Here is a 25,184-nt window from a genome sequence, read left to right on the forward strand (position 1 = left end):
ACTCTAGCCTTGGTACTGTGGAAGCGCTCCGCCGAGTTAATGCACTTAATGCACTTGGAGCATTTTCTGTGGGGACACACACACTCGAATATATAAAACCGATTTCTAAAAGAACGACTTCTATAAATTCGACCTTATTCCGTAGTGTAGACATACCCTTAGACTGTAAGCTCTTATGGGTAAGGAATCTCACCCCATTTGTGCTGCAAAACACCATTTACATTTATAGAATTAAATAAATAGATATCCTCAAATTCCATTCACTGCCATATGTTGAACTTAAAAGAATCCAACTGTATTTTTGTATGGCTTGTGGTAGCACAGTACATGAAGGCTAGCTGGACATGTGCAAAGAACTGCTTTTACAAGGTTAAATACCAGTTTTTCTCAAACCTCCTAATTTATGCTTTTACTCCTTCTCCACTCCAAAGGCCCTTTAATGACATGCCCCAAGAGAAATGCACAGTTCCATTTCTTATACTGAAACATGTGAGCCCAGTTGAAATCATCATCTGTCACTAGGTTGCCTCCCCCATTCAGTAAGGGTCCCACACTTTCCCTGACCTTTTTCTTATTCCTAACGTACGTGTAGAAACCCTTCTTGTTACCCTTCATTTCCCCCTGCTAGTGCAACTCCAGTTGTGTTTTAGCCTTCCTGATTACATCCCTGAATGTTCGAGCAATATTTTTATACTCCTCCCTAGTCATCTGACCGAGTTTCCACTTCTTGTAAGCTTCCTTTTTGTGTTTAAGCTCACAAAAGATTTCACTGTTAAGCCAAGCTGGCCACCTGCCATATTTGCTATTCTTTCTGCATATCAGGATGGTTTGTTCCTGCACCCTCAATAAAGCTTCTTTAAAATACAGCCAGCTTTCCTGGACTCCTGTTCCCCCCATATTAGCCTCCCAGGGGATCCTGCCCATCAGTTCCCTAATGGAGTCAAAGCCTGCTTTTCTGAAGTACAGGGTCCGTATTTTGCTACTCTCCTTTCTTCCTTTTGTGAGCATCCTGAACTGAACCATCTCATGGTCACTGCTCCCCAGGCTGCCACCCACTTCTACTTCCCCTACCAATTCTTCTCTGCTTGTAAGCAGGAGGTCAAGAGGAGAACGGCCCCTGGTTGGTTCCTCCAGTAGTTGCACCAGGAAGTTGTCCCCAACACTCTCCAAAAACTTCCTGGATTGTCTGTGTGCTGCTGTATTGCTCTCCCAGCAAATGTCAGGTGACTATATGCTAAGAGTGCTCCAACATAAAATAGCCCTCCAGTAATGTCATTTCAGTTTCTTTGGATGAGATTTTCTAACTCCTATTCCTCACAATGTCTGCTCTCTTCTCTTACCTCGATCCATAACTTATGTCCCAGTAATTCCAGCTGTCAAAGAGTGGGCACAGATAACAGCTTTTCTTTTCCCATACCCGAAGGGTCATAAAACCTACTGGAAGTCTTACCCACAAAGAAAATTGGTCCATCCATCTCTGACGCTTCTAGCATTGTGATGAGCTAAATCTTTAAAACCCTTTGTAGTCAGAGGCACATAACAGCAGACACTACTAGCCCTCTTCTGTCTTTTGCTTCTGTTAAAAAGTCAAGCTAAGCATACTAACCGGACAGTTTCGCAGGTCTCCCATGGTGCTGGCATTCTGCAGTAACTCTCCAAACATATCTGGAGTGGGTTTCTCTCGTCGCTCCAGCATGCAAATAGCTTGATTGCTTCAGTTCAAGGACAGCATAGAGAAGAAAAGTTTGTTAAAAAGTTGAATAAATACACATTTTCATTTAGCATTTATGCCATAATTAGAAAGCTGAAAAAGTAAAAACTATAATATTTTAAATTGCTTATTTTTGCAATTAATTTTTATTTATTTTGAAAATATTTTAATGTGTAAAACAGATATGTTTCAGTGGTGGATTCATGCATTTTCTGTGACTATGTTGCAGAAAGAAAATGGGAAGTTTAAAGAGAGATGATAGACAATTCAAGTTTGGCTTCAAATTTGAGATTTTAAGAGAAAACTTAATAGAAATGTTTCAAGGAATATTTAACTTCCAATTAAAACACATTTTTACAGCAAATAAGTGCTTCCCTACAGAATTTGCAACCCAACCACACCAGTATTATGCTGTTGCACAATACCTTCTAAAGGTAAAATCTTACAGATGAAATTATAAGCAACAGTGAAGCAGATATTTAATTGCACTGTTCAAGCTGAAAGATTGCAAAAAGGAAACAAACAGCATTAGTGGAAAAAAGTAAATTATATTTTAAATATCAGAGGGTTAGCTGTGTTAGTCTGGATCTGTAAAAGTGGCAAAGAGTCCTGTGGCACTTTACAGACTAACAGACGTATTGGAGCATAAGCTTTCGTGGGTGAATACCCACTTCATTGGATGCATATATTTTAAAGTTAACAGTTTTATTATAAGCAACGTGTAAGAACGTACATAAACCAAGCATGGTTTTTATGTTCATCATGTTCCTTCAAATGCTACAGTCCCAAATAAAAATTTTAATCTCATTTGAAATTCTTATGACAAACATTAAATATTAATATTTTAAATGAATAAAACCATTCAGGTAAACAATGTCAGCCAGAAAGCTCACCTAAATGTTAGCAGCCACAAGGGGTAATACAGCATATGCTCACAACCCTTTTGATATACTATCAGCACTGGTCTACACTAGGAGTTGAGGTCGAATTTAGCAGCGTTCAATTGATTTAACCCTGCACCCGTCCACACGACAAAGGCCCCCCCTTTTTTTTCTTCTTTTTTTACTTAAAGGGCTCTTAAAATCGAATTTGGGGTACTGTGGACGCAATTAGACAGTATTGGCCTCCGGGAGCTATCCCAGAGTGCTCCATTGTGACTGCTCTGGACAGCACTCTCAACTCAGATTTACTGGCCAGGTAGAAAGAAAAAGGCCTGCAAACTTTTGAATCTCATTTCCTGTTTGGCCAGCGTGGCAAGCTGCAGGTGACGATGCAGAGCTCATCAGCAGAGGTGACCATGATGGAGTCCCAGAATCGCAAAAGAGCTCCAGCATGGACTGAACGGGAGGTACGGGATCTGACTGCCGTATGGGGAGAGGAACCTGTGCTATCAGAACTCCCTTCCAGTTTTCGAAATGTCAAAACATTTCTCAAAATCTCCCAGGGTATGAAGGACAGAGGCCATAACAGGGACCCAAACCAGTGGCGAGTGAAACTTAAAGAGCTGAGGCAAGCCTCCCAGAAAACCAGAGAGGCAAATGGCTGCTCCGGGTCAGAGGCCCAAACATGCCGCTTCTATGATGAGCTGCATGCCATTTTAGGGGGTTCAGCCACCACTACCCCAACTGTGTTGTTTGACTCCTTTAATGGAGATGGAGGCAATACGGAAGCAGGTTTTGGGGATGAGGAAGATGATGAGGTTGTAGATAGCTCACAAGAAGCAAGCGGAGAAACCGGTTTTCCCGACAGCCAGGAACTGTTTCTCACCCTGGACCTGGAGCCAGTACCCCCTGAACCCACCCAAGGCTGCCTCCTGGACCCAGCAGGCGGAGAAGGGACCTCTGGTGAGTGTACCTTTTAAAATACTATACATGGTTTAAAAGCAAGCATGTGAAAGGATTACTTTGCCCTGGCATTCGCGGTTCTCCTAGATGTACTCCTAAAGCCTTTGCAAAAGGTTTCTGGGGAGGGCAGCCTTATTGCGTCCTTCATGGTAGGACACTTTACCACTCCAGGCAGGTAACATGTACTCGGGAATCATTGTAGAACAAAGCATTGCAGTGTATGTTTGCTGGCATTCAAACAACATCCGTTCTTTATCTCTCTGTGTTATCCTCAGGAGAGTGAGATATAATTCATGGTCACCTGGTTGAAATAGAGTGCTTTTCTTCAGGGGACACTCAGAGGAGCCCATTCCTGCTGGGCTGTTTGCCTGTGGCTAAACAGAAATGTTCCCCGCTGTTAGCCACAGGGAGGGGGGAAGGTTGAGGGGGTAGCCACGCGGTGGGGGGAGGCAAAATGCAACCTTGTAACGAAAGCACATGTGCTATGTATGTAACGTTAACAGCAAGGTTTACCCTGAAAGAGTGTAGCGACTGTTTTATAAAATCTGTCTTTTTAAATACCGCTGTCCCTTTTTTTTTCTCCACCAGCTGCATGTGTTTCAATGATCACAGGATCTTCTCCTTCCCAGAGGCTAGTGAAGCTTAGAAAGAAAAAAAACGCACTCGCGATGAAATGTTCTCCGAGCTCATGCTGTCCTCCCACACTGACAGAGCACAGACGAATGCGTGGAGGCAAATAATGTCAGAGTGCAGGAAAGCACAAAATGACCGGGAGGAGAGGTGGTGGGCTGAAGAGAGTAAGTGGCGGGCTGAAGAGAGGGCTGAAGCTCAAATGTGGCGGCAGCGTGATGAGAGGAGGCAGGATTCAATGCTGAGGCTGCTGGAGGACCAAACCAGTATGCTCCAGTGCATGGTTGAGCTGCAGCAAAGGCAGCTGGAGCACAGACTGCCACTACAGCCCCTGTGTAACCAACCGCCCTCCTCCCCAAGTTCCATAGCCTCCACACCCAGACGCCCAAGAACGCGGTGGGGGGGCCTCCGGCCAACCAGCCACTCCACCACAGTGGATTGCCCAAAAAAAAGAAGGCTGTCATTCAATAAATAAAACAGCCAGGAACTGTTTCTCACCCTGGACCTGGAGCCAGTACCCCCTGAACCCACCCAAGGATGCCTCCCGGACCCGCCAGGCGGAGAAGGGATCTCTGGTGAGTGTACCTTTTAAAATAGTATACATGGTTTAAAAGCAAGCGTGTTTAATGATTAATTTGCCCTGGCATTCACGGCCAGTACAGCTACTGGAAAAGTCTGAACATGTCTGGGGATGGAGTGGAAATCCTCCAGGGACATCTCCATAAAGCTCTCCTGGATGTACTCCCAAAGCCTTTGCAAAAGGTTTCTGGGGAGGGCAGCATTATTCCGTCCACCATGGTAGGACACTTTACCATGCCACACCAGTAGCACGTAGTCGGGAATCATTGCAGAACAAAGCATTGCAGTGTATGTTTGCTGGCGTTCAAACAACATCCATTCTTTATCTCTCTGTATTATCCTCAGGAGAGCGATATTCATGGTCACCTGGTTGAAATCGGGTGCTTTTATTAAGGGGACATTCAGAGGTGCCCGTTCCTGCTGGGCTGTTTGCCTGTGGCTGAACAGAAATGTTCCCCACTGTTAGCAACGGGGAGGGGCTAGGCACATGGTGGGGAGAGGCAAAATGCAGCCTTGTAACGAAAGCACATGTGCTATGTATGTAATGTTAACAGCAAGGTTTACCCTGAAAGAGTGTACCCATTGTTCTATAAAATGTGTCTTTTTAAATACCGCTGTCCCTTTTGTCCCGCCAGCTGCATGTGTTTCAAGGATCACAGGATCTTCTCCTTCCCAGAGGCTAGCGAAGATTAGAAGACAAAAAAAAAAAATGCATTCGCAATTAAATGTTCTCTGAGCTCATGCTGTCCTTCCACACTGACAGAGCACAGACGAATGCATGGAGGCAGACAACGTCAGAGTGCAGGAAAGCATAAAATGACGGGAGGAGAGGTGGCGGGCTGAAGAGAGGGCTGAAGCTGAAAGGTGGCGGCAGCATGATGAGAGGAGGCAGGATTCAATGCTGAGGCTGCTGGAGGATCAAACTAATATGCTCCAGCGTATGGTTGAGCCGCAGGAAAGGCAACAGGAGCGCAGACCGCCACTACAGCCCCTGTGTAACCAACCGCCTTCCTCCCCAAGTTCCATAGCCTCCTCACCCAAACGCCCAAGAATGCAGTGGGGGGACCTCCGGACACCCAGCCACTCCACCTCAGAGGATTGCCCAAGCAACAGAAGGCTGGCATTCAATAAGTTTTAAAGTTTTAAAGTGCTGTGTGGCCTTGTCCTTCCCTCCTCCACCACCCCTCCCTGGCTACCTTGGCAGTTATCTCCCTATTTGTGTGATGAATGAATAAAGAATGCATGAATGTGAAGCAACAATGACTTTATTGCCTCTGCAAGCAGTGATCGAAGGGAGGAGGGGAGGATGATTAGCTTACAGGGAAGTAGAGTGAACCAAGCGCAGGGGGGTTCATCAAGGAGAAACAAACAGAACTTTCACACCGTAGCCTGGCCAGTCATGAAACTAGTTTTCAAAACTTCTCTGATGCGCACCGCACCCTCCTGTGCTCTTCTAACCACCCAGGTGTCTGGCTGCGCGTAACCAGCAGCCAGGCGATTTGCCTCAACCTCCCACCCCGCCATAAACGTCTCCCCGTTACTCTCACAGAGATTGTGGAGTGCACAGCAAGCAGTAATAACAATGGGAATATTGGTTTCACTGAGGTCTAAGTGAGTCAGTAAACTGCACCAGCGTGCTTTTAAATGTCCAAATGCACATTCTACCACCATTCTGCACTTGCTCAGCCTGTAGTTGAACAGCTCCTGACTACTGTCCAAGCTGCCTGTGTATGGCTTCATAAGCCATGGCATTAAGGTGTAGGCTGGGTCCCCAAGGATAACTATAGGCATTTCAACATCCCCAACAGTTATTTTCTGGTCTGGGAAGAAAGTCCCTTCCTGAAGCTTTTCAAACAGACCAGAGTTCCTGAAGATGTGAGCGTCATGTACCTTTCCTGGCCATCCCACGTTGATGTTGGTGAAACGTCCCTTGTGATCCACCAGAGCTTGCAGCACCATTGAAAAGTACCTTTTGTGGTTTATGTACTCGCCGGAGTGGTGCCCCGGTGCCAAGATAGGGATATGGGTTCCGTCTATGGCCCCACCACAGTTAGGGAATCCTATTGCAGCAAAGCCATCCACTATGACCTGCACATTTCCCAGGGTCACTACCCTTGATATCAGCAGATCTTTGATTGCGTTGGCTACTTGCATCACAGCAGCCCCCACAGTAGATTTGCCCACTCCAAATTGATTCCCGACTGACCGGTAGCTGTCTGGCATTGCAAGCTTCCACAGGGCTATTGCCACTCGCTTCTCAACTGTGAGGGCTGCTCTCATCTTGGCATTCTTGCGCCTCAGGGCAGGGGAAAGCAAGTCACAAAGTTCCATGAAAATGCCCTTATGCATGCGAAAGTTTTGCAGCCACTGGGAATCGTCCCAGAACTGCAACACTATGTGGTCCCGCCAGTCTGTGCTTGTTTCCCGGGCCCAGAATCGGCGTTCCACGGCATGAACCTGCCCCGTTAGCACCATGATGCCCGCATTGCCAGGGCCCGTGCTTTGAGAGAAGTCTGTGTCCATGTCCTCATTACTCTCGTCACGTCGCTGATGTCGCCTACTCACCCGGTTTCGCTTTGGCAGGTTCTGGTGCTGCATATACTGCTGGATAATGTACGTGGTGTTTTATGTGCTCCTAATTGCCAAAGTGATCTGAGTGGCCTCCATGCTTGTCGTGGTATGGTGTCTGCACAGAAAAAAGGCGTGGAATGATTGTCTACCAGGTCTGATGGAGGGAGGGGCGACGGGCGACTGACAACACGGTTTACAGGGTTGGCTGACAGGGAATTAAAATCAATGAAGGGGGTGGCTTTACATCAAGGAGAAACAAAAACAACTGTCACACAGAATGGCCCCCTCAAGGATTGAACTCAAAACCCTGGGTTTAGCAGGCCAATGCTCAACCCAATGCTCAACCCACTGAGCTATCCCTCCCGCCCCGGTATTTCAGGCAGGACTGAATCTCCCTTAAACTTTTCAAGGTGCCCTTGACAGACCTCACCAAAACAATTGTCGGCTATTGATTTCACAGAGGGAGGGAGGGGGGAGCAAATGAATACAAAACAAATGTGGTGTATTTCTTGTTTTGATCCACTCCATCTATCTTTTACATCTTTGGCTGGCAGCAGAGGGTGCAGTAGGACTGCTAGCCAACCTCATCTCCTGCCTGCTCGCCATACGACGGTACAATAGAACTGTTGGCAGGACTAAAGAGAATGACCTGGTCGAGTCACTCCTCTTTTAGTCCCTGCGTCCATGTCTGCCCAGGCGCTCCTGACTGACCTTACTGAGGCGGCCAGGAGCACCTCGGACATGACGACGACAGTTATGAGGCCTATTGCACTGTCTGCTGCCACAAGGCAATGAGCTGCTACTGTGTAGCTATGCAGTACCGCGTCTGCCAGCACGCAGGAGATGTACGGTGACAGTGAGCTGAGCGGGCTCCATGCTTGCCGTGGTATGGCATCTGCACAGTTAACTCAGGAAAAAAGGGGCGAAACAATTGTCTGCCGTTGCTTTCACGGAGGGAGGGAGGGCCTGATGACGTACCCAGAACCACCTGCGACAATGTTTTTGCCCCATTAGGCATTGGGATCTCAACCCAGAATTCCAGTGGGTGGCGGAGACTGTAGGAACTGTGGGATAGCTACCCACAGTGCAACGATCCAGAAGTCGACGCTAGCCTCGGTACTGTGGAAGCACTCCGCCAAGTTAATGCACTTAGAGCATTTTGTGTGGGGACACACACAATCAACTATATAAAAACGATTTCTAAAAAACCGACTTCTATAAATTGAACCTAATTTCGTAGCATAGACATACCCTCAGTCACAATTTCCCCCCACTGATTTGCATGACAGAAGCTATTTCTGATTTTCAAGACAGTATCCAAATCCCTTTTCACTCCTCCATTGCATGGCTTTTATCCTGGGCAGCAGGTGGGCAGTTAATTTATTTCCATCTCAATCAGGCTTTCGAAAATAGATGGTAACCTCAGCCTTTTATCATCTCTGGTCAGTTTCTTGTAGATAATCATTTGTGTCACCAGCATTTGGAGAAAGGAAAACGTGCTATTTTCCTAAACTATTAGATGGCTGGAGCCAAGGCTTTATGCATTTTCTTTTTTATTTATTTGGAGCAAATATTTTTAGCTATTATTTTTATTCATTCATTTATTCTTTTAGTTTCCGTTTCATGGTAGTCTGTATGTTATATCATCAGGTTTAATGACACTAAACCATAACTGATTTACCAAGAGAGGATAAGAGGAATGCTTAAGGGCCTCTAGATTTTTAGCTCTATTTATCATACAGAATAATGTGTACATAATTTACTTTCTTGCTCTCAGGATAAGACATCTGACTGAATTAAGTGTAAAATGTTTTCTTATAATTCCAAGAGAACATGCAAAGTAGGAATAATGCCGATAAGTTATACTGTCTACTTATTTAAGCTGGTTATCTATGAAGTGGTTTTCATCTAGAGGGGCAAGAAGAATAAGTAAACTAGTGTTTAACAATTCAATGCACCTTCTATAGGCTTAACAAGTGGATACCTCCCATTTTAGGGTTTCCTTTTGGCTGATATTGCTTTTAGTGTATTTGTTCATCAAATAACTAATTAGCCAGAAAACTCATTTGGGGAATTTTAAAAAATTATTCGTTGTTTTATGTGCTCCTGACAGTCAGGCTTCCACCGTTCAACACTGACAGCTCTTAGATAACTTCATGTGCAGAAACAACATGAAGCTGCTGTCTGAAGCTGAAAGTTAAAACAATAACTCAGTTTTCCACTTAAATATTTATTGATACATTGTAGTCTAAATGTAGTACTAGGATTTTACAGGTAAATCTCTGTTTAAACTGAAAGCCCTATAATGAGATTGTAATACTGTTAGGAACAAAGATAAAGTAGCTTTGCAACAGAAACAGTGTTGAAATAATCTTACAGGAAGGATTTCATGAATATGAACCACAGAAATGCTAGTTTAAAAAAAATTGGTTTAATGCTCATGAAAGTGAACCTGAACTGAACTACCCTTTGATATTTCAGTTCAGCCTACCACACAGTTCTACCAATGTAATTCAATCTTGGCCTTAATTACTCTTTTCTTTTCCAGTTCTGGGCACCACAGCTGTCAATGTTCTTCAGCCCTGAACTGTAGTACTACTCCTTTCCAGCCCTGTTCCCTAACACAGCTCTTCAAGTACCTGTTTCTCTGTTCTATGTAACTCCCTGCCATAAACAGTCCTCTATCTCTACAGCTCTGTCAATACACCTAAATTCTTGATCTACATCTAATCTCCATCCTAATCTTCTGTCCCACAGAAGCCTTATGTTCCAGACCACAGCTATCCTCCACTAATAATGAGCAGAGAACGTTCTGTATGTCGAATTATGTGACAGTGCAGAAAAATACCATGACCAAGGTGCTACTGTAAACAAGGTAAACTCTTTTCCCATATAAAACCCCAGACTCACCAGAGTGAAGTGGTGGAGATGTAATGTACCATCTGGATAAAAGGCAGAGGGTCAGAGGTGGCACCACAGCTGGTACAGACACACTAAAACAGGAAGGGAAAGTAATACCATGAGAAGGCTAAACTGATGAGTCCATGTCACGTATTGTGTGCCTAGGGTTGCCACCTTTCTAACTGCAGATAAACGAAACCCTGAGGGCCTGCCCCCACGCACTTCTTCCCCCGCCCCCCAAGGCTCCACCCTCATCACTCTCTCCTCTCCCCCGCCCCCCCGCTCCCATGTCACTCACTGGATCCGATCAAGGAGCCTGGCTGCAGGTAGGAGGCAGTTCCACCTGAGCAGAGACTGGCACAGGTTAATGACCCGGCGTGTCCCCCTGCCCCATAAATTAGAGTTGCCAGGTCCCCAAAAACTGGACACCTGGCAACCCTAAATGGTACCCGGACACAGAAGCCAAAAACTGGACTGTCCAAGTATAAACCGGATGGGTGGCAATCCTAGCTGTGCCTGTCTGACATTTCTTCAGACATGATGCCAGATTTCTGAGGAACTAAACCTAAATGGGGAGTGGGTGCTTTGTGTAAAAAGATACCACTATCTCACCTGTTCAAACAAGGTCATTGCAAACTTCTGGTGAGAAATGCAGTGCTGAGCAGTGCAGATGTCTTCTTTTGACTCATCCGCAATGTGGAAATGAATCCGCATCAAGAGATTCTCCTATCCCGAAAGGAGGAAAAAAGTGAAAAAGTTGGTAATTTGTAATGTAAACAAACGAAAATTAATTACACATAACTCACTACAATATCTCAGAAATACTAAAATAATGCTGTGTTAAAAAGTCACATTTTACAACAGGATGGAGTGCTCTTCCCAACATCCTAAATGCATTTAGGAACTAAAGAGATTGGCATTTCATTGATATTAAACAAAATAGCTACGTGTATTTTATCTGGAATGCTACACCAATTAACCTTTTTATTTATTTACTAGCCTATCTGCAGGTTCTATCATTTGTTCTGACAAATTCGTAAATGTCAATGGTTTGGCTTAAGTGAAATGGGCACAGCAGCTCTGTGGTGTTTAAACAGTGGGCTGACACTGTCTGGAAGACAACAGCCTAACTGCAGGCTCATCATCCTGGAGTAACTCTTATTAATTATTGTATAATCAATGGATTTTACACCGTGCACCCAAAACTTGGTATGAAAGGGAACTTTATAACAAAGAGCTAGACAACTAATGGAGAGGCAGATGAAATTCTGCAAGAAGCAAGAGTACTGAACACAATCTGTCTCATGAGCACTGATACCTAGAGGTTATTTCAAACAACTCCCTCCGTTCTCTGCATCCTAGAAGCTCTTGTTTCAGGATCCCTCCCAGTACGTCAACATGGATTTATGGTAAGAAGGCCACAGATACCTCTATTAGTATTGTTTTAACCATTTAACTTGACCAGCTTGGACAGATAGGAGAAAGGCCACAGAGGACTCAGTATCTGGACACAGATTAAGCATTAGGCACAGACTCCCAAATTCAGGCTGCCATCTTGTGCTGCAGGAACTAAGCATTCAGTTCCCCTCAACCCCAAAAGCAAGTCTATGCCTACACTGCACTTCTGTCGCTAAAACTTTTGTCCCTCAGGGTGTGAAACCCCCCACCCCCGAACGACCAAAGTTTTAACGCTGGAAAGCCTCCGTGTGGACACCACTTTGTCAGCCGGAAACGCTCTCCCACTGATGAAGTTATGGCCCCGGTGACAAAAAGCAGCTAAGCTGAGTACCTAACAATGGCATGGTTGTAGTGGCACAGTCACACCGTTGTAAGGTGCGCAGAGTAGACATAGCCTAAGTCTCTAGTCCTTATGATTGCAAAGAAAACCTTGAAAAGGTTAACTGAGTGCAAAGCAATGGAGTGATGTCTGCCCTAGCAGTTGTCCATACAGGAAAGTTTGATCAGTTATACTCCTAGAATTATACGAGTATTATAGTTAAACCAACATCAGCATCTATGTGGGCACCCTTATTGCAGCATAAGGGTATGTCTACACTACAGTGGCTGCAGCAGCATTGCTACGGCACTGCAGTTGTGCCACTGTAGCACTATACTGTAGGTGCTTCCTACACCAGAAGACGATGTTTTTCCCATTGATGTAGTAAACCTGCCTCTTCAAGATGCGGTAGCTAGGTCAGCAGAACTCTTCTGTCAACCAAGAGCTTGCCTACACTTAAAATACTACAGCAGCACAACTGCATTGCTGCAACTCCCCAGTGTAGATACTGCTTAGGGTGATGGGAGGGACTCTCCCCTCAGTGTAGGTAATCCCCCACCTCCCACAGAGTGGTAGCTAGGTTGATGGAAGTATTCTTGGTATGGATTTTTCGGGGGGTATGGATTTTTCATACTCCTCCTGACAGACGCTGTTAAAACTAAAAACAGTTATCTACTTTTCATAACTCCTGTTCTTTGAGATGTGTTGCTCACGTCCATTCCATTCTAGGTCTGTGCAGGCCCACGTGCACAGTTGTTGGAGATTTTTGCCTTAGTGGTATCCGTACGGCTGGCTGTGGCGCTCTCTGGAGTGCCATGCTCATGTGGCGGTATATCAGGCACCACCAACCCTATGCCCTCTCAGTTCCCTCTTGCTGAAAATGCCGACAAAGGGGCAGGAGGGTGGGTAATGAAATCAACATGAGCAACACATCTTGAAGAACAACAATTACGAAAAGTAGATAACCATTTTTTCTTCGAGTGCTTGCTCCTGTCGATTCCATTGTAGGTGACTCACAAGCAGTACCAATGGAGGCGGGCTCGGAGTTCATGGTCTTGCAGCACTGTTCTGCCAAAGCCAGCGTCTTTGTGAGCTTGATGTGTAAGTGCATAATGAGATGCGAACATGTGGATGGACAACCAGGTCGCAGCCCGCCAGATTTCTTGGATTGGCGCCTGTTCCAGGAAGGCTACTGATGACACCTGTGCCCCTAGCCAACTGAGCCGTCACGATCGCCGGCGGGGGCACCTGAGTCAACTCACAACAGTAGCAGATGCAGGCCATGATCCATGACGATATTCTCTGGGCAGATAGTTATTGGAGACTTTTGCCTTAGTGGTATCCATAGGGCCAGCTGTGGCATCCTCTGGAGTGCCACGCTTATGCCACGGTATATCAGGCGCCGCCAGCCCTGCGCCCTCTCAGTTCCCTCTTGCCAAAAACGCCGACAAAGGAGCAGGAGGATGGGTAATGGAATGGACGTGAGCAGCACATCTCGAAGAACAGTTACAAAAGGAAGGAAACCGTTTTTTCTTCTTCGAGCGTTTGCTCATGTCAATTCACTCTATGTGAAGCCAGCGTCATCCCAGGTCCGCTGGGTAAGTTCATAGTGGGATGTGAAGGTATGGACCGACGACTAGGTGGCCGCCCTACAGATGACCTGGATAGGCATTTGGGCCAAAAAGACTGCCGAAGAGGCCTGGGCTCTGGTAGAGTGGGCGGTGATGATTGCTGGGGAGGCAACTTTGCTTGATCATAGCAAAAGAGAATGCAGGCAGTGATCAAGGTGGAAATTCTCTGAGAGGAAACAGGTTGACCTTTCATCCTGTCGGCGACAGTGACAAATAATTGCGCCGACTTGCAAAATGGCTTGGTCCTTTCAAGGTAGAAGGCCAGAGCCCTCCAGACGTCCAGGGCATGTAGCCTGCATTCCTCCTCCGACTTATGTGGCTTCAGAAAGAAGACCAATAAGTAACTTAGGAAGAAGAGAGCAGGAAGTCAAAGGCTTGAAGGGGAGACCCGTGAGACATGACAGTACCAGATTCAAGTCCCATGGAGGAACAGGATCCCTGACTTGTGGGTAGGGGCTCTCCACACCTATCACTGGCTGTGATATCCTGAGACAAAACCGACCTGCCTTTGAGTGGTGGGTGGAAGGCGAGATGGCTGCTAGATGGACCTTGATGGATGAAAGCAACAAGCCCTGAAGCTTGAGGTGCAGGAAGTAGTCTAGAATGCTCTGCAACGGGGCTCGCTTGGGACAGACCCCCTTATTTGCCATCCAGCAGGTGAATCACTTCCATTTGGCCAAGTAGCTGGCCGTGGTGGAGGGCTTTCTACCGCACAACAGGACTCGCTGGACCTTGGACGAGCACTGCCTTCTTGTGTGTTTAGCCACACAGCAGCCAAGCTGTCAGACGAAGCACCGCCAGGTTCGGGTGCAGGAGACTGCTGTGGTTCTGGGACAACAAGTCCACCCTGAGTGGCATCTGGAACAGGGTCACCACCGAGAGGTCCAGCAGCGTGCTGAATCAGTGATGGCGTGGCCACGCTGGCGCTATGAGGATGACCTTCACCCTGTCCTGCTTGATCTTCATGAGGACCCTGTGAAGAAACAGCACAAGAGGGAAGACGTACATCAGAGCCCCCGATCATGGGAGCAGGAAGGCATCCGACAAGGATCCCCGGCCCCTGCCCTGGAACGAGCAGAAGACCTAGCATTTTCTGTTCTGCCTGAACATGAATAGGTCCACTTGGGGAGTTCCCCACCTGTGGAAGATAGAACTGACCACCTCCAGGTGAAGGGACCACTCTTGGGGAGATGAGAATGTTCTGCTGAGGCAATCCACCCAAGTGTTCCTGGGCCCTGGGAGGTGAGCAGCCGCAAGATGGATGTTCATGCTGCAGGCAAAAAATCTCAGAGCCAGAGTGCTTCCTGCCATAAGGCAGATGATCTGGCTCCCTCCTGCTTGTTGATATAGAAGACCGTGGCCACATTGTCTGCTAGGACCTGAACCACCCCACCTTGTAAGTGAGGCCGAAAGGCCTGGCAGGCTAGGCGAACCACCCTGAGCTCCCTGACATTAATGTGCAGGGACAAATCGCGACTGGACCAATGGCCTTGAGTACTCAAATCACCCAGGACCAAAGCGTCGGAGATGAGAGTCAGTCACCAATGAGATTGGGGCCGCAAAGGGGACTTCCTCCAGCACTGACATGGGGTCTTGCTACCAGGTAAGAGACAACAGTACGCCGTCTGGAATCCTGATCACCTGGGTCCATACTGTGCTGGTTGGGGACATAGACCGACACTGGCCACACCTGCAGGGGCCTGAGACAGAGTCATGCATGCCAGACCACATAAGTGCATGCTGCCATATGACCCAACAATCTCAGGCACATGTGGGCAGTAGTGAATGGTTGGGCATGCAGAGATGAGACGAGGTCCACCATGGCCTCGGGGAGGAAGGCTCTGGCTCAAGCGGAGTCGAGTACCGCCCCAATGAACTCTATGCATTGCACTGGGGTGAGGGTTGACTTTTTTTCTTTTATTATCAGGCCCAAGTCACTGCAGGTGGAACAGACCAGATCGAGACGCCTCCACACCTAATCTGAGGACCGGATGCTTATCAACCAGTTGTCGAAGCACAGGTACTTTTTGACTCCCTGACATCGCAGGTAAGTGGCCACTGGTGCTATACACTTCGTGAAAACTCTCAGGGCTAACGAGGGACCAAAGCGCATCGCTGTGACCTGGAAATGGCGCTGGCCCAATGTGAAACAGAGGAAACGTCGGTGCCCCAGGAATATAGAAATAGGGAAACACACATCATTTAAATCGAGGGCGGCATACCAGTCTTCCAGATCCAGGGAGGGGATGATGGAGCCCAGGGAAATCATATGAAACTTCAACTTTTTGAGAGATGATTTGTTGAGGTGGCACAGGTCTAGGGTAAGTTTGAGGTCCCCTTTTGCCTTCGGAATGAAGTAGTAATGGGAGTAAAATCCTCTCCCTTCCATGTCCTGCGGAACCCTCTTCCACTTCCCCTAGGCTCAGGAGGTTTTTGACCTCCTGAACAAAGGGTTGCTCGTGAGAAGGGTTCCTGAAGAGGGATGGGGAAGGAGGATAGAAGGGTTGGTCAGCTACAAACTGCAGCATATAGCCTAACAAGACTGTCGAGCACCCAGAGGTCCAAGGTGATATTGGACCAGGCTGACCAGAAAGGGTGGAGGCAGTTGAGGAAGATGGGGAACAGATATGGTGAAGTGACTGGGGCATCATCCTCGGACACACCCTCAAAATGACTGCTTCTGGCTGCCTTGATCCCAAGAAGGAGCAGGCTGGGCAGGTGGACGAGACGTTGCTTAAACCCCGTCTTTGTCCTTTTCGTAGGAGCCGGAACGAGGGGTACCCCAAGACCTCGACAACGGTGGAGGCAGAGGGGGACAGACCAGCTTTCTGGCCTGCTGAGGAGTCTGTAGGCCTAAGGAGCGGAGGGTGGCCTAGGAGTCTTTAAGGCCCTGTAACCTAGCATCAGTCAGCTCCAAGAAGAGCCCTGTTCCCTCAAAAGGGAAATCCTGAAGGGTGGATTGCATCTCCTGGGACAGCCCAGAAGTCTGTAACCAGGAGCTACGCCTCATGGCTATTGCAGAGGCGACCACCCTAGATGCCGAGTCCATGAAGTCCCAGGCCATCTGGAGGACATCCCTGGCTACCACCCTCCCTCTTCTATGAGAAAGGCGAACTCCTGTGGGAGGCTCTCTTTGAACTTGCCAATAGAATCCCACAGGTTAGAATAGAATATCAGGGTTGGAAGGGACCTCAGGAGGTCATCGAGTCCAATCCCCTGCTCAAAGCAGGACCAATCCCCAACTAAATCAAATTGTATCTTCCAAGTAGGGCCTGATAGGTAGAGACCCTAAATTGGAGGCTTGTTGTTGAATATTTTTTTCTGCCAAATAAGTCTAACCTCTTGGCATCTTTATTTTTGGGGTGCCACTCACCTGACCCTGCCTGTCTCTGTAATTGATGGCAGATATGACCAGGGACCCTGCAAGAGGGTGCAGGTATAGGAATTCAAACCTGATATTTGTCTGAATCGGTAACCGACAATTGGTCCGAGGGGGGCATTGGCATGATCGGCATGCCCCAAGCACTCCAATAGGGCAATTGCACTGGCCACCGGCCCTGCTGCCAGGATGGCATTGCGGAGGTGGACACAACCTCAGGAGTCCAGTCACAGCGGTGCTGTCTCAGAGAGGGGCTGAACTCCCTCTCTGTGCCAGAGGAATCCTCCTCTGGTGACCGCAGCGGGGCTGTGGACACCTGAGTCTGGTGGCTAACCATCACTGTGGATGAACAGAACCTTGAATAGGCAGATTGGTGCCGGGAGTAGGGGGATCAGCACCACATTGCGGAACGTACCTGTGGTCTAGGTGATGGCAATTGACATCGTGGAGATAGTTGGCAGAAGGATGACCAGTGCCAACCACATGGTGACCGGCACCTCCCTCTGGATGAGTCTCGTTGAGAAGGCAGAGACCAGGAGTGAAGTGCCAATAATCTGAAGCAGTGAACCAGTGACCTGGGGTGTGGTCACAAAGAGCTCTACCTCGGCTCTGGAGACTGGCGGCGTTCACTCACCTTCTGAGAGGCTTTCTGAAAGGCTCCTTGTAGGGAGCCTTTTCTGGGTCCATCGCAGCATGCAGTGCCAGCTGCAATGGGAAGGCATTGACTCTGCCATGAGTGTGGGTCCCTTACTGCTCCCTGGAGATGGTGACGGATCCCCGGGGGAGGGGGTAGGAGGTCCCCTAGGGGATGTACCTCATGTAGCTCCTGGGTGGGCAGGCAGCCATAACAGGGTCCTTTACCCAATGCCCCATGGGCCTTCTTGCTTGGTGCTGGGTCCCACTTTTTTTACTTCTTTACTGGCAAAGGGGAATGGTGCCAAGTAGAGCCTGGTGCTGGGGGTGCACAACGCACTGAGACCAAAGTACTGGGAGTTGAATCCAGCTGGGACGGCTCCAAGGCTAGGCGGAGAGCAGCCTCCATGAGGAGGGCTCTCAAACGGATGTTGCATTCTTTTTGTGTCCTGAGACACAAGTTCTTACAGATTCAACACTTTTCTTTTATATGCAATCCCCCCAAGCACTTCAGACAGCTGCCATGGGGGTCACTAACAGGCATAGACCTATTATAGTCAGAGCACGGATTAAAATCCGGAGACCAGGGCATGCTCTGCCTGGGGCAAAGTCCCCATGGGACCCTAACTTACTAACTACAGCGAAGAAGGAAACTACTGACCACTTGCTAGGCAAGAGAGAGAGACACTCCAACCAACATTAGGGTAGGGATAGGATACAGAGGGACCTAGACAAATTGGAGGATTGGGCCAAAAGAAATCTGATGAGGTTCAACAAGGACAAGTGCCGAGTCCTGCACTTAGGACGGAAGAATCCCATGCACCGCTACAGACTAGGGACCAAATGGCTAGGCAGCAGTTCTGCAGAGAAGGACCTCGGCGTGACAGTGGAAGAGAAGCTATATATGAGTCAACAGTGTGCCCTTGTTGCCAAGAAGGCCAATGGCATTTTGGGATGTATAAAGTAGGGGCATTGCCAGCAGATCGAGGGACATGATCGTTCCCCTCTATTCGACATTGGTGAGACCTCATCTGGAGTACTGTGTCCACTTTTGGGCCCCACACTACAAGAAGGATGTGGAGAAATTGGAGAGAGTCCAGTGAAGGGCAACAAGAATGATTAGGGGTCTGGAACACATGACTTATGAGGAGAGCCTGAGGGAACTGGGGATGTTTAGTCTACAGAAGAGAAGAATGAGGGGGGATTTGATAGCTGCTTTTAACTACCTGAAAGGTGGATCCAAAGAGGATGGTTCTAGACTATTCTCAGTGGTAGAAGAGGACAGGACAAGGAGTAATGGTCTCAAGTTGCAGTGGGGGAGGTTTAGGTTGAATATTAGGAAAAACTTTTTCACTAGGAGGCTGGTGAAACACTGGAATGCGTTACCTAGGGAGGTGGCAGAATCTCCTTCCTTAGAAGTTTTTAAGGTCAGGCTTGAAAAAGCCCTTGCTGGGATGATTTAGCTGGGGATTGGTCCTGCTCTGGGCAAGGGATTGGACTAGATGACCTCCAGAGGTCCCTTCCAACTTTGATATTCTATGGTAACCATCATGCATAGGCTCGACCCCCTCTGCCTCTGGCCCCACCCCAACTCCACTCCTGCACCACCCCCTCCCACCTCCATTCCAACCCCAACTCGGCCCCCTCCAGGCCCCTATTCGACTCTTTCTCCAAATCCCCGCCCTGCCTCTTCTCCGCCTCCTCCCCTGAGCACGCCACGTTCCAACTCCTCCCCCCTCCCTCCTGGAGCTTGCTACAGCTGTTTGGTGGCGGCAAGCGCTGGGAGGTAGGCGGAGGAGTGGGGATGTGGCACACTGAGGGGAGGAGGCGGTGTAGCCAGACAGCCAGCCCCCCCCCCCCTCAGACCAGCATTGCTGGAAACACAGGAGGAAGCCGGAACAGGGCACTTAACATATATTCCAGCACAGCCTTTGAAGCTGTGAAAGCACAGGTGTGCTGCTACAATGTGCCTCTGGGAACAGATACAACGATTAAGCTCACAGCAGGCAGAGGCCCTGTGACAGACATGGCTCTTAGCCCCTACTAAATAGCGTGATGCACACACACCAACATCCTAGGTGGGAAAATATTTACCCTGATAAAAGAAATGTCCAGTAGTCGAAACTTATTGTTTCTCTCCCTTGCAAGTGTAAACTACTCTTGCGAAAGCTGGCGTCACCCCGACAGACCAGCCTCAATTTGGCATAAGAAAGGAGAAAGAGAATAAAGGAGTACAGAGGTATAAGTAGGGGACCTACAGCAACATGATTTTTGAGTGCTTTTCACTATCTATCTGCTGGTCAGATAAGTGACAGCCTCCCAAGGCTTCTGCAGCTAAGAGGGTCCCTACGCCTTGTCCCTTATTCGTCTTTCCGCGGAATTGAGTGACCAATCCTGGCTTGGCACCGCTGGAATCGAGAGATGCAAGGAGGGTAAGAAGCACTCACACCTGATCTCCTATCTTTAGTGTACACATATTTTGAAATAGAGCTCTATACTTTGTTTTCTTTCTTTGGGATTGTGGCTTCAGTTTTGTAACTTGTTTGTGTGTGTAACATCTCTACATTTAAATAAGTAGGCACTAGCAATTTTGTAACCACATGATTAGAATCTAGCTTAATAAATTTTGGTAACCATTTATGCATAAGCCTGACTTGTTTTCTCTGGTTTACTGTAAAGCAGCCAACACAATTAAAGAACCTCAGCCGTTTTGGCTCTAAAGCCTGGCCATTAGGTGAGAGTACTAAGAGCCTAGCGTTGAGTTGTGCCGCCTCCACGGGGCAAACTCTTGGGGCGCCTGTCAGTCAATCCTGGCTGCCCGCTGCGAAGGAGCTCTGAGCTCTAGCAGTTAAAGTCACGGGTGTGGAGAGGCTCTTAGTGCTGCCATTGGGGCACCTGTCAGTCAGTATTGACTGCCTGCTGCGAAGGAGCTCTGAGCTCTAGCAGTTAAAGTCACGGGTGGTTAGGACCTTGGGACATCCGTCAGCCTAGCCCGGGCTGCCCGCCGCGAAGGGACAGTGCGTCCTAGCGGTTAAAGTCACGGATGGTATAAATGGGCATAGCTGGCACCTCACCAAACATCCTTGGCCGTCGGCTAACAGGAGGTGAGGTGGGGAGCTTGGCTGCCAGTTGGTGCAGAGCAACCACTAATTTTTCCCCATGGTTGCTCCAGCCCCAGAGCACCCACGGAGTCGGCACCTATGCCACCATGGGTGGTAAGAAGGAACTGAGAGGCAGTAGGACCGGCAACTCCTGATATACTGACACATGAGCGCAGCACTCCAGAGGGCACCACAGCCGAACTATGGATACCGCTAAGGCAAAAGTCACTGACAACTGTGCACGTGGGCGTGCACACATCTAGAATGGAATGGACATGAGCAAGCACTCGAAGAAGAATCTAATTTGCTAATGTAGACCAAGCCTTAGCTGTATCTACAGTGGGGGTTAGATTGACCTAATTATATCACATAGGGCTTGTAATTTTTCCAAGGCCTAAGCAATGTAGGTAGGTCAGTCTAATGTTTAGTGCAGACCAGCCCTAAAGCTCAGTCTACACTAGCACTTATGTCATATAACTACGTTGCTCAGGAGTGTGGAAGGTCCAAAATTCTGAGCGATGCAGTTGTACCAACCTAACTCTCAGTGTAGAGAGCGTTATGTCGAAGAGAGGGCTACCGCCTCTCAGGGAGGTGGAGTACATACGCCAACAGGAGACGCCCTCGCATCGGTGTATGTAGCATCTTTTCTGAAGTGCTACAGAGGTGCATCCGCTTCAGTGCAGCAGTTTAAGTGTAGACAAACCCTAGGAGTGGCCTTTTTTTTTTTTTGTTAGGTTCGCCACGAGTTTTCAAAGATAATGGCCAGTGGCTCTGCAATCACAGCCGCCAATTCCTTCAGCACTCTCAGATGCAACTCGTCCGGCCCCATGGACTTGTGCACGTCCAGCTTTTCTAAATAGTCCCTAACCGCCTCTATCTCCACAGAGGGCTGGCCATCTCTTCCGCATTTTGTGATGCCCAGCGCAGCAGTCTGAGAGCTGACCTTGTTAGTGAAAACAGAGGCAAAAAAAAGCATTGAGTACATTAGCTTTTTCCACATCCTCTGTCACTAGGTTGCCTCCCTCATTCAGTAAGGGGCCCACACATTCCTTGGCTTTCTTCTTGTTGCCAACATACCTGAAGAAACCCTTCTTGTTACTCTTGACATCTCTGGCTAGCTGCAGCTCCAGGTGCGATTTGGCCCTCCTGATAACATTCCTACATGCCCGAGCAATATTTTTATACTCTTCCCTGGTCATATGTCCAACCTTCCACTTCTTGTAAGCTTCTTTTTTATGTTTAAGATCCGCTAGGATTTCACCATTAAGCCAAGCTGGTCGCCTGCCATATTTACTATTCTTTCGACTCATCGGGATGGTTTGTCCCTGTAACCTCAACAGGGATTCCTTGAAATACAGCCAGCTCTCCTGGACTCCTTTCCCCTTCAAGTTAGTCCCCCAGGGGATCCTGGCCATCCGTTCCCTGAGGGAGTCGAAGTCTGCTTTCCTGAAGTCCAGGGTCCTTATCCTGCTGCTTACCTTTCTTCCCTGCGTCAGGATCCTGAACTCAACCAACTCATGGTCACTGCCTCCCAGATTCCCATCCACTTTTGCTTCCCCCACTAATTCTACCCGGTTTGTGAGCAGCAGGTCAAGAAAAACGCCCCCCCTAGTTGGCTCCTCTAGCACTTGCGCCAGGAAATTGTCCCCTACGCTTTCCAAAAACTTCCTGGATTGTCTATGCACAGCTGTATTGCTCTCCCAGCAGATATCAGGAAAATTAAAGTCACCCATGAGAATCAGGGCATGCGATCTAGTAGCTTCCGTGAGCTGCCGGAAGAAAGCCTCATCCACCTCATCCCCCTGGTCCGGTGGTCTATAGCAGACTCCCACCACTACATCACTCTTGTTGCACACACTTCTAAACTTAATCCAGAGACACACAGGTTTTTCTGCAGTTTCGTACCGGAGCTCTGAGCAGTCATACTGCTCCCTTACATACAGTGCTACTCCCCCACCTTTTCTGCCCTGCCTGTCCTTCCTGAACAGTTTATAACCATCCATGACAGTACTCCAGTCATGTGAGTTATCCCACCAAGTCTCTGTTATTCCGATCACGTCATAGTTCCTTGACATCACCAGGACCTCCAGTTCTCCCTGCTTGTTTCCAAGGCTTTGTGCATTTGTATATAAGCACTTGAGATAACCTGTTGATCGCCCCTCATTCCCAGTATGAGGCAGGAGCCCTCCCCTCACAGACATTCCTGCCTGTGCTTCCTCCCGGTATCCCGCTTTCCCCACTTACCTCAGGGCTTTGGTCTCCTTCCCCCGGTGAACCTAGTTTAAAGCCCTCCTCACTAGGTTAGCCAGCCTGCTGGCAAAGATGCTCTTCCCTCTCTTCGTAAGATGGAGCCCGTCTCTGCCCAGCACTCCTCCTTCATGGAACACCATCCCATGGTCAAAGAAACCAAAGCCTTCTCTCCGACACCACCTGCGTAGCCATTCGTTGACTTCCACGATTCGACGCTCCCTACCTAGGCCTTTTCCTTCCACGGGGAGGATGGACGAGAACTCCACTTGCGCCTCCAACTCCTTTATCCTTCTTCCTAGAGCCACATAGTCCGCAGTGATCCACTCAAGGTCATTCTTGGCAGTATCATTGGTGCCCACGTGGAGAAGCAGGAAGGGGTAGCGATCCGAGGGCTTGATGAGTCTCGGCAGTCTCTCCATCACATCGCGAATCTTAGCCCCTGGCAAGCAGCAGACTTCTCGGTTTTCCCGGTCAGGGCGGCAGATAGATGACTCAGTCCCCCGGAGGAGAGAGTCCCCGACCACCACCACCCGCCTTCTCCTCTTGGGAGTGGTGGTCGTGGGTACTTCCCCATGGCCTCCTCCCAACACCTTCTTTATCCTCACCATAGGACCTTCCTCCTGGTGTCTGGTAATGTTTGTACTCCTCCATCCTCCAACAGTATGCGTTCTCACTCTCAGCTCCTAGCGCCTCTTGCTCCCAGCTTCTTACACGTGCACCACAAACTGAAGTGAGCTCCTTTTTAAACCCAGGTACCCTGCCTTAATTGATTCTAGCAGCTTCTTGATTGGCTGCAGGTGTTCTAATCAGCCTGTCTGTCTTAATTGTCTCCAGAAGGTTCCTGATTGTTCTGGAACCTTCCCTGTTACCTTACCCAGGGAAAAGGGACCTACTTAACCTGGGGCTAATATATCTGCCTTCTATTACTCTCCTGTAGCCATCTGGCTCGACCCTGTCACACTAGGTATTTATATGGCCCCATTTCCATAGTATCTGAGAGCCTCACACTCTAGTGTATTTATTCTCAGAACATCCCTGTGAGTTAGAGAAGTGATATTATTCTTATGTTACATATGGCAAACAGATTTATTTTGCAAACTCAGCAATGTTCTTTTAATTTTTTATTTTAAAATTCCTTCCGAGTTGGAAATACAAACCCACCCACACCCTGGCCCCCTATGGCCAAGTTTGCAAACTGCCTACAATGTATTCTGATGGGAATCTCTTGCTGCGGTGGAACCATTCAAAGGGGATGGCTTGTAAGACTAGGTGCTCCCATACAGCTCAGATGCTGCATATTAGCAGCTGTCTAATTAAAAACACATTTTAAAGTTGCTACATGACAGTCTGATCTCAGAGTTACATGAGCATCCCAACTTTACATACCTAGGCCAGATGTCTGGCAAGAAGCTCAACACAACTAAGAGTTGTCATAGGAGGAAACTATTGCCCCCTTCGGTCAAGAAAGTTACTCTCTTGAAGCTCTGGGCATTCTATCCCAATTTGTCACAATTTTGCAAACAAGGAGTTCTCCACATAAGCCTTGTCCAAACAACATTTGAAACGGTCGGCAGCAACTGAGCACAGTTTCAGCTACAAAAATGAAGAGGGACTGTGTTTCCATTTCTCATTCATTAGCAATGGTCCCCAACAAAAACACACACCTGAACACTACAAACTTTGGGACTCAGGACCACCTCTCTTTTATAATACATATAATACAGTCCCTATACACACATGGCTATGAGAATCAAAATAATGTAGTGTGGTGTTTTCTATACACCCCTGCAAAACTGGCCAGCTACCCGTATAATTGTGATACACAAACAGCATACTCACAAAACATTCAGCAGCATCATCCATGATGCCCAGCTGGAAGCGCTGCTCATCCTGAAAGGTCTTTGCAAGAGCACTGCGTAGGGCATCAGAGGGCAGTACTTTCTCACTGCTACATTGGAACTGATTGAAGATACCCTGGGGGGGAAAGAGAAAGAAATGTCATCTTTATGGTTATGATAGAAATATTACATATTCCCAGCTGGTTTACTAAGCTTTGGGAGGTAAACATAAAATGAAAGAAACTTCTAAATCTAATTCTCCACTTAGGCCTGGTCTACACCAGAAAATTAGATTGGTTTAACTATGTCAGTAAAATCCACACCTGAGTGATGTTAAGC

The 25,184-nt window shown here is 48.0% G+C and overlaps 1 protein-coding gene across 20 annotated transcripts in view; it reads right to left on the bottom strand.

Annotated features, from left to right (window-relative positions):
- USP54 (ubiquitin specific peptidase 54) overlaps nucleotides 1-25,184 on the bottom strand; it is a 279,027-nt gene that overhangs the window by 94,106 nt on the left and 159,737 nt on the right. For all 20 annotated transcript variants that reach the window (XM_073352837.2, XM_073352834.2, XM_073352844.2 and 17 more), the window contains 4 exons: nucleotides 24,847-24,981; nucleotides 10,849-10,962; nucleotides 10,246-10,328; nucleotides 1,607-1,712 (listed from right to left, as the gene is read on the bottom strand). In XM_073352837.2, the coding sequence (XP_073208938.2) occupies nucleotides 1,607-1,712; nucleotides 10,246-10,328; nucleotides 10,849-10,962; nucleotides 24,847-24,981 (438 nt within the window). The remainder of the gene's footprint in view (nucleotides 1-1,606; nucleotides 1,713-10,245; nucleotides 10,329-10,848; nucleotides 10,963-24,846; nucleotides 24,982-25,184) is intronic.

Source organism: Lepidochelys kempii, chromosome 7, assembly GCF_965140285.1.
Source record: "Lepidochelys kempii isolate rLepKem1 chromosome 7, rLepKem1.hap1, whole genome shotgun sequence".
Classification (NCBI taxonomy): domain Eukaryota; kingdom Metazoa; phylum Chordata; order Testudines; family Cheloniidae; genus Lepidochelys; species Lepidochelys kempii.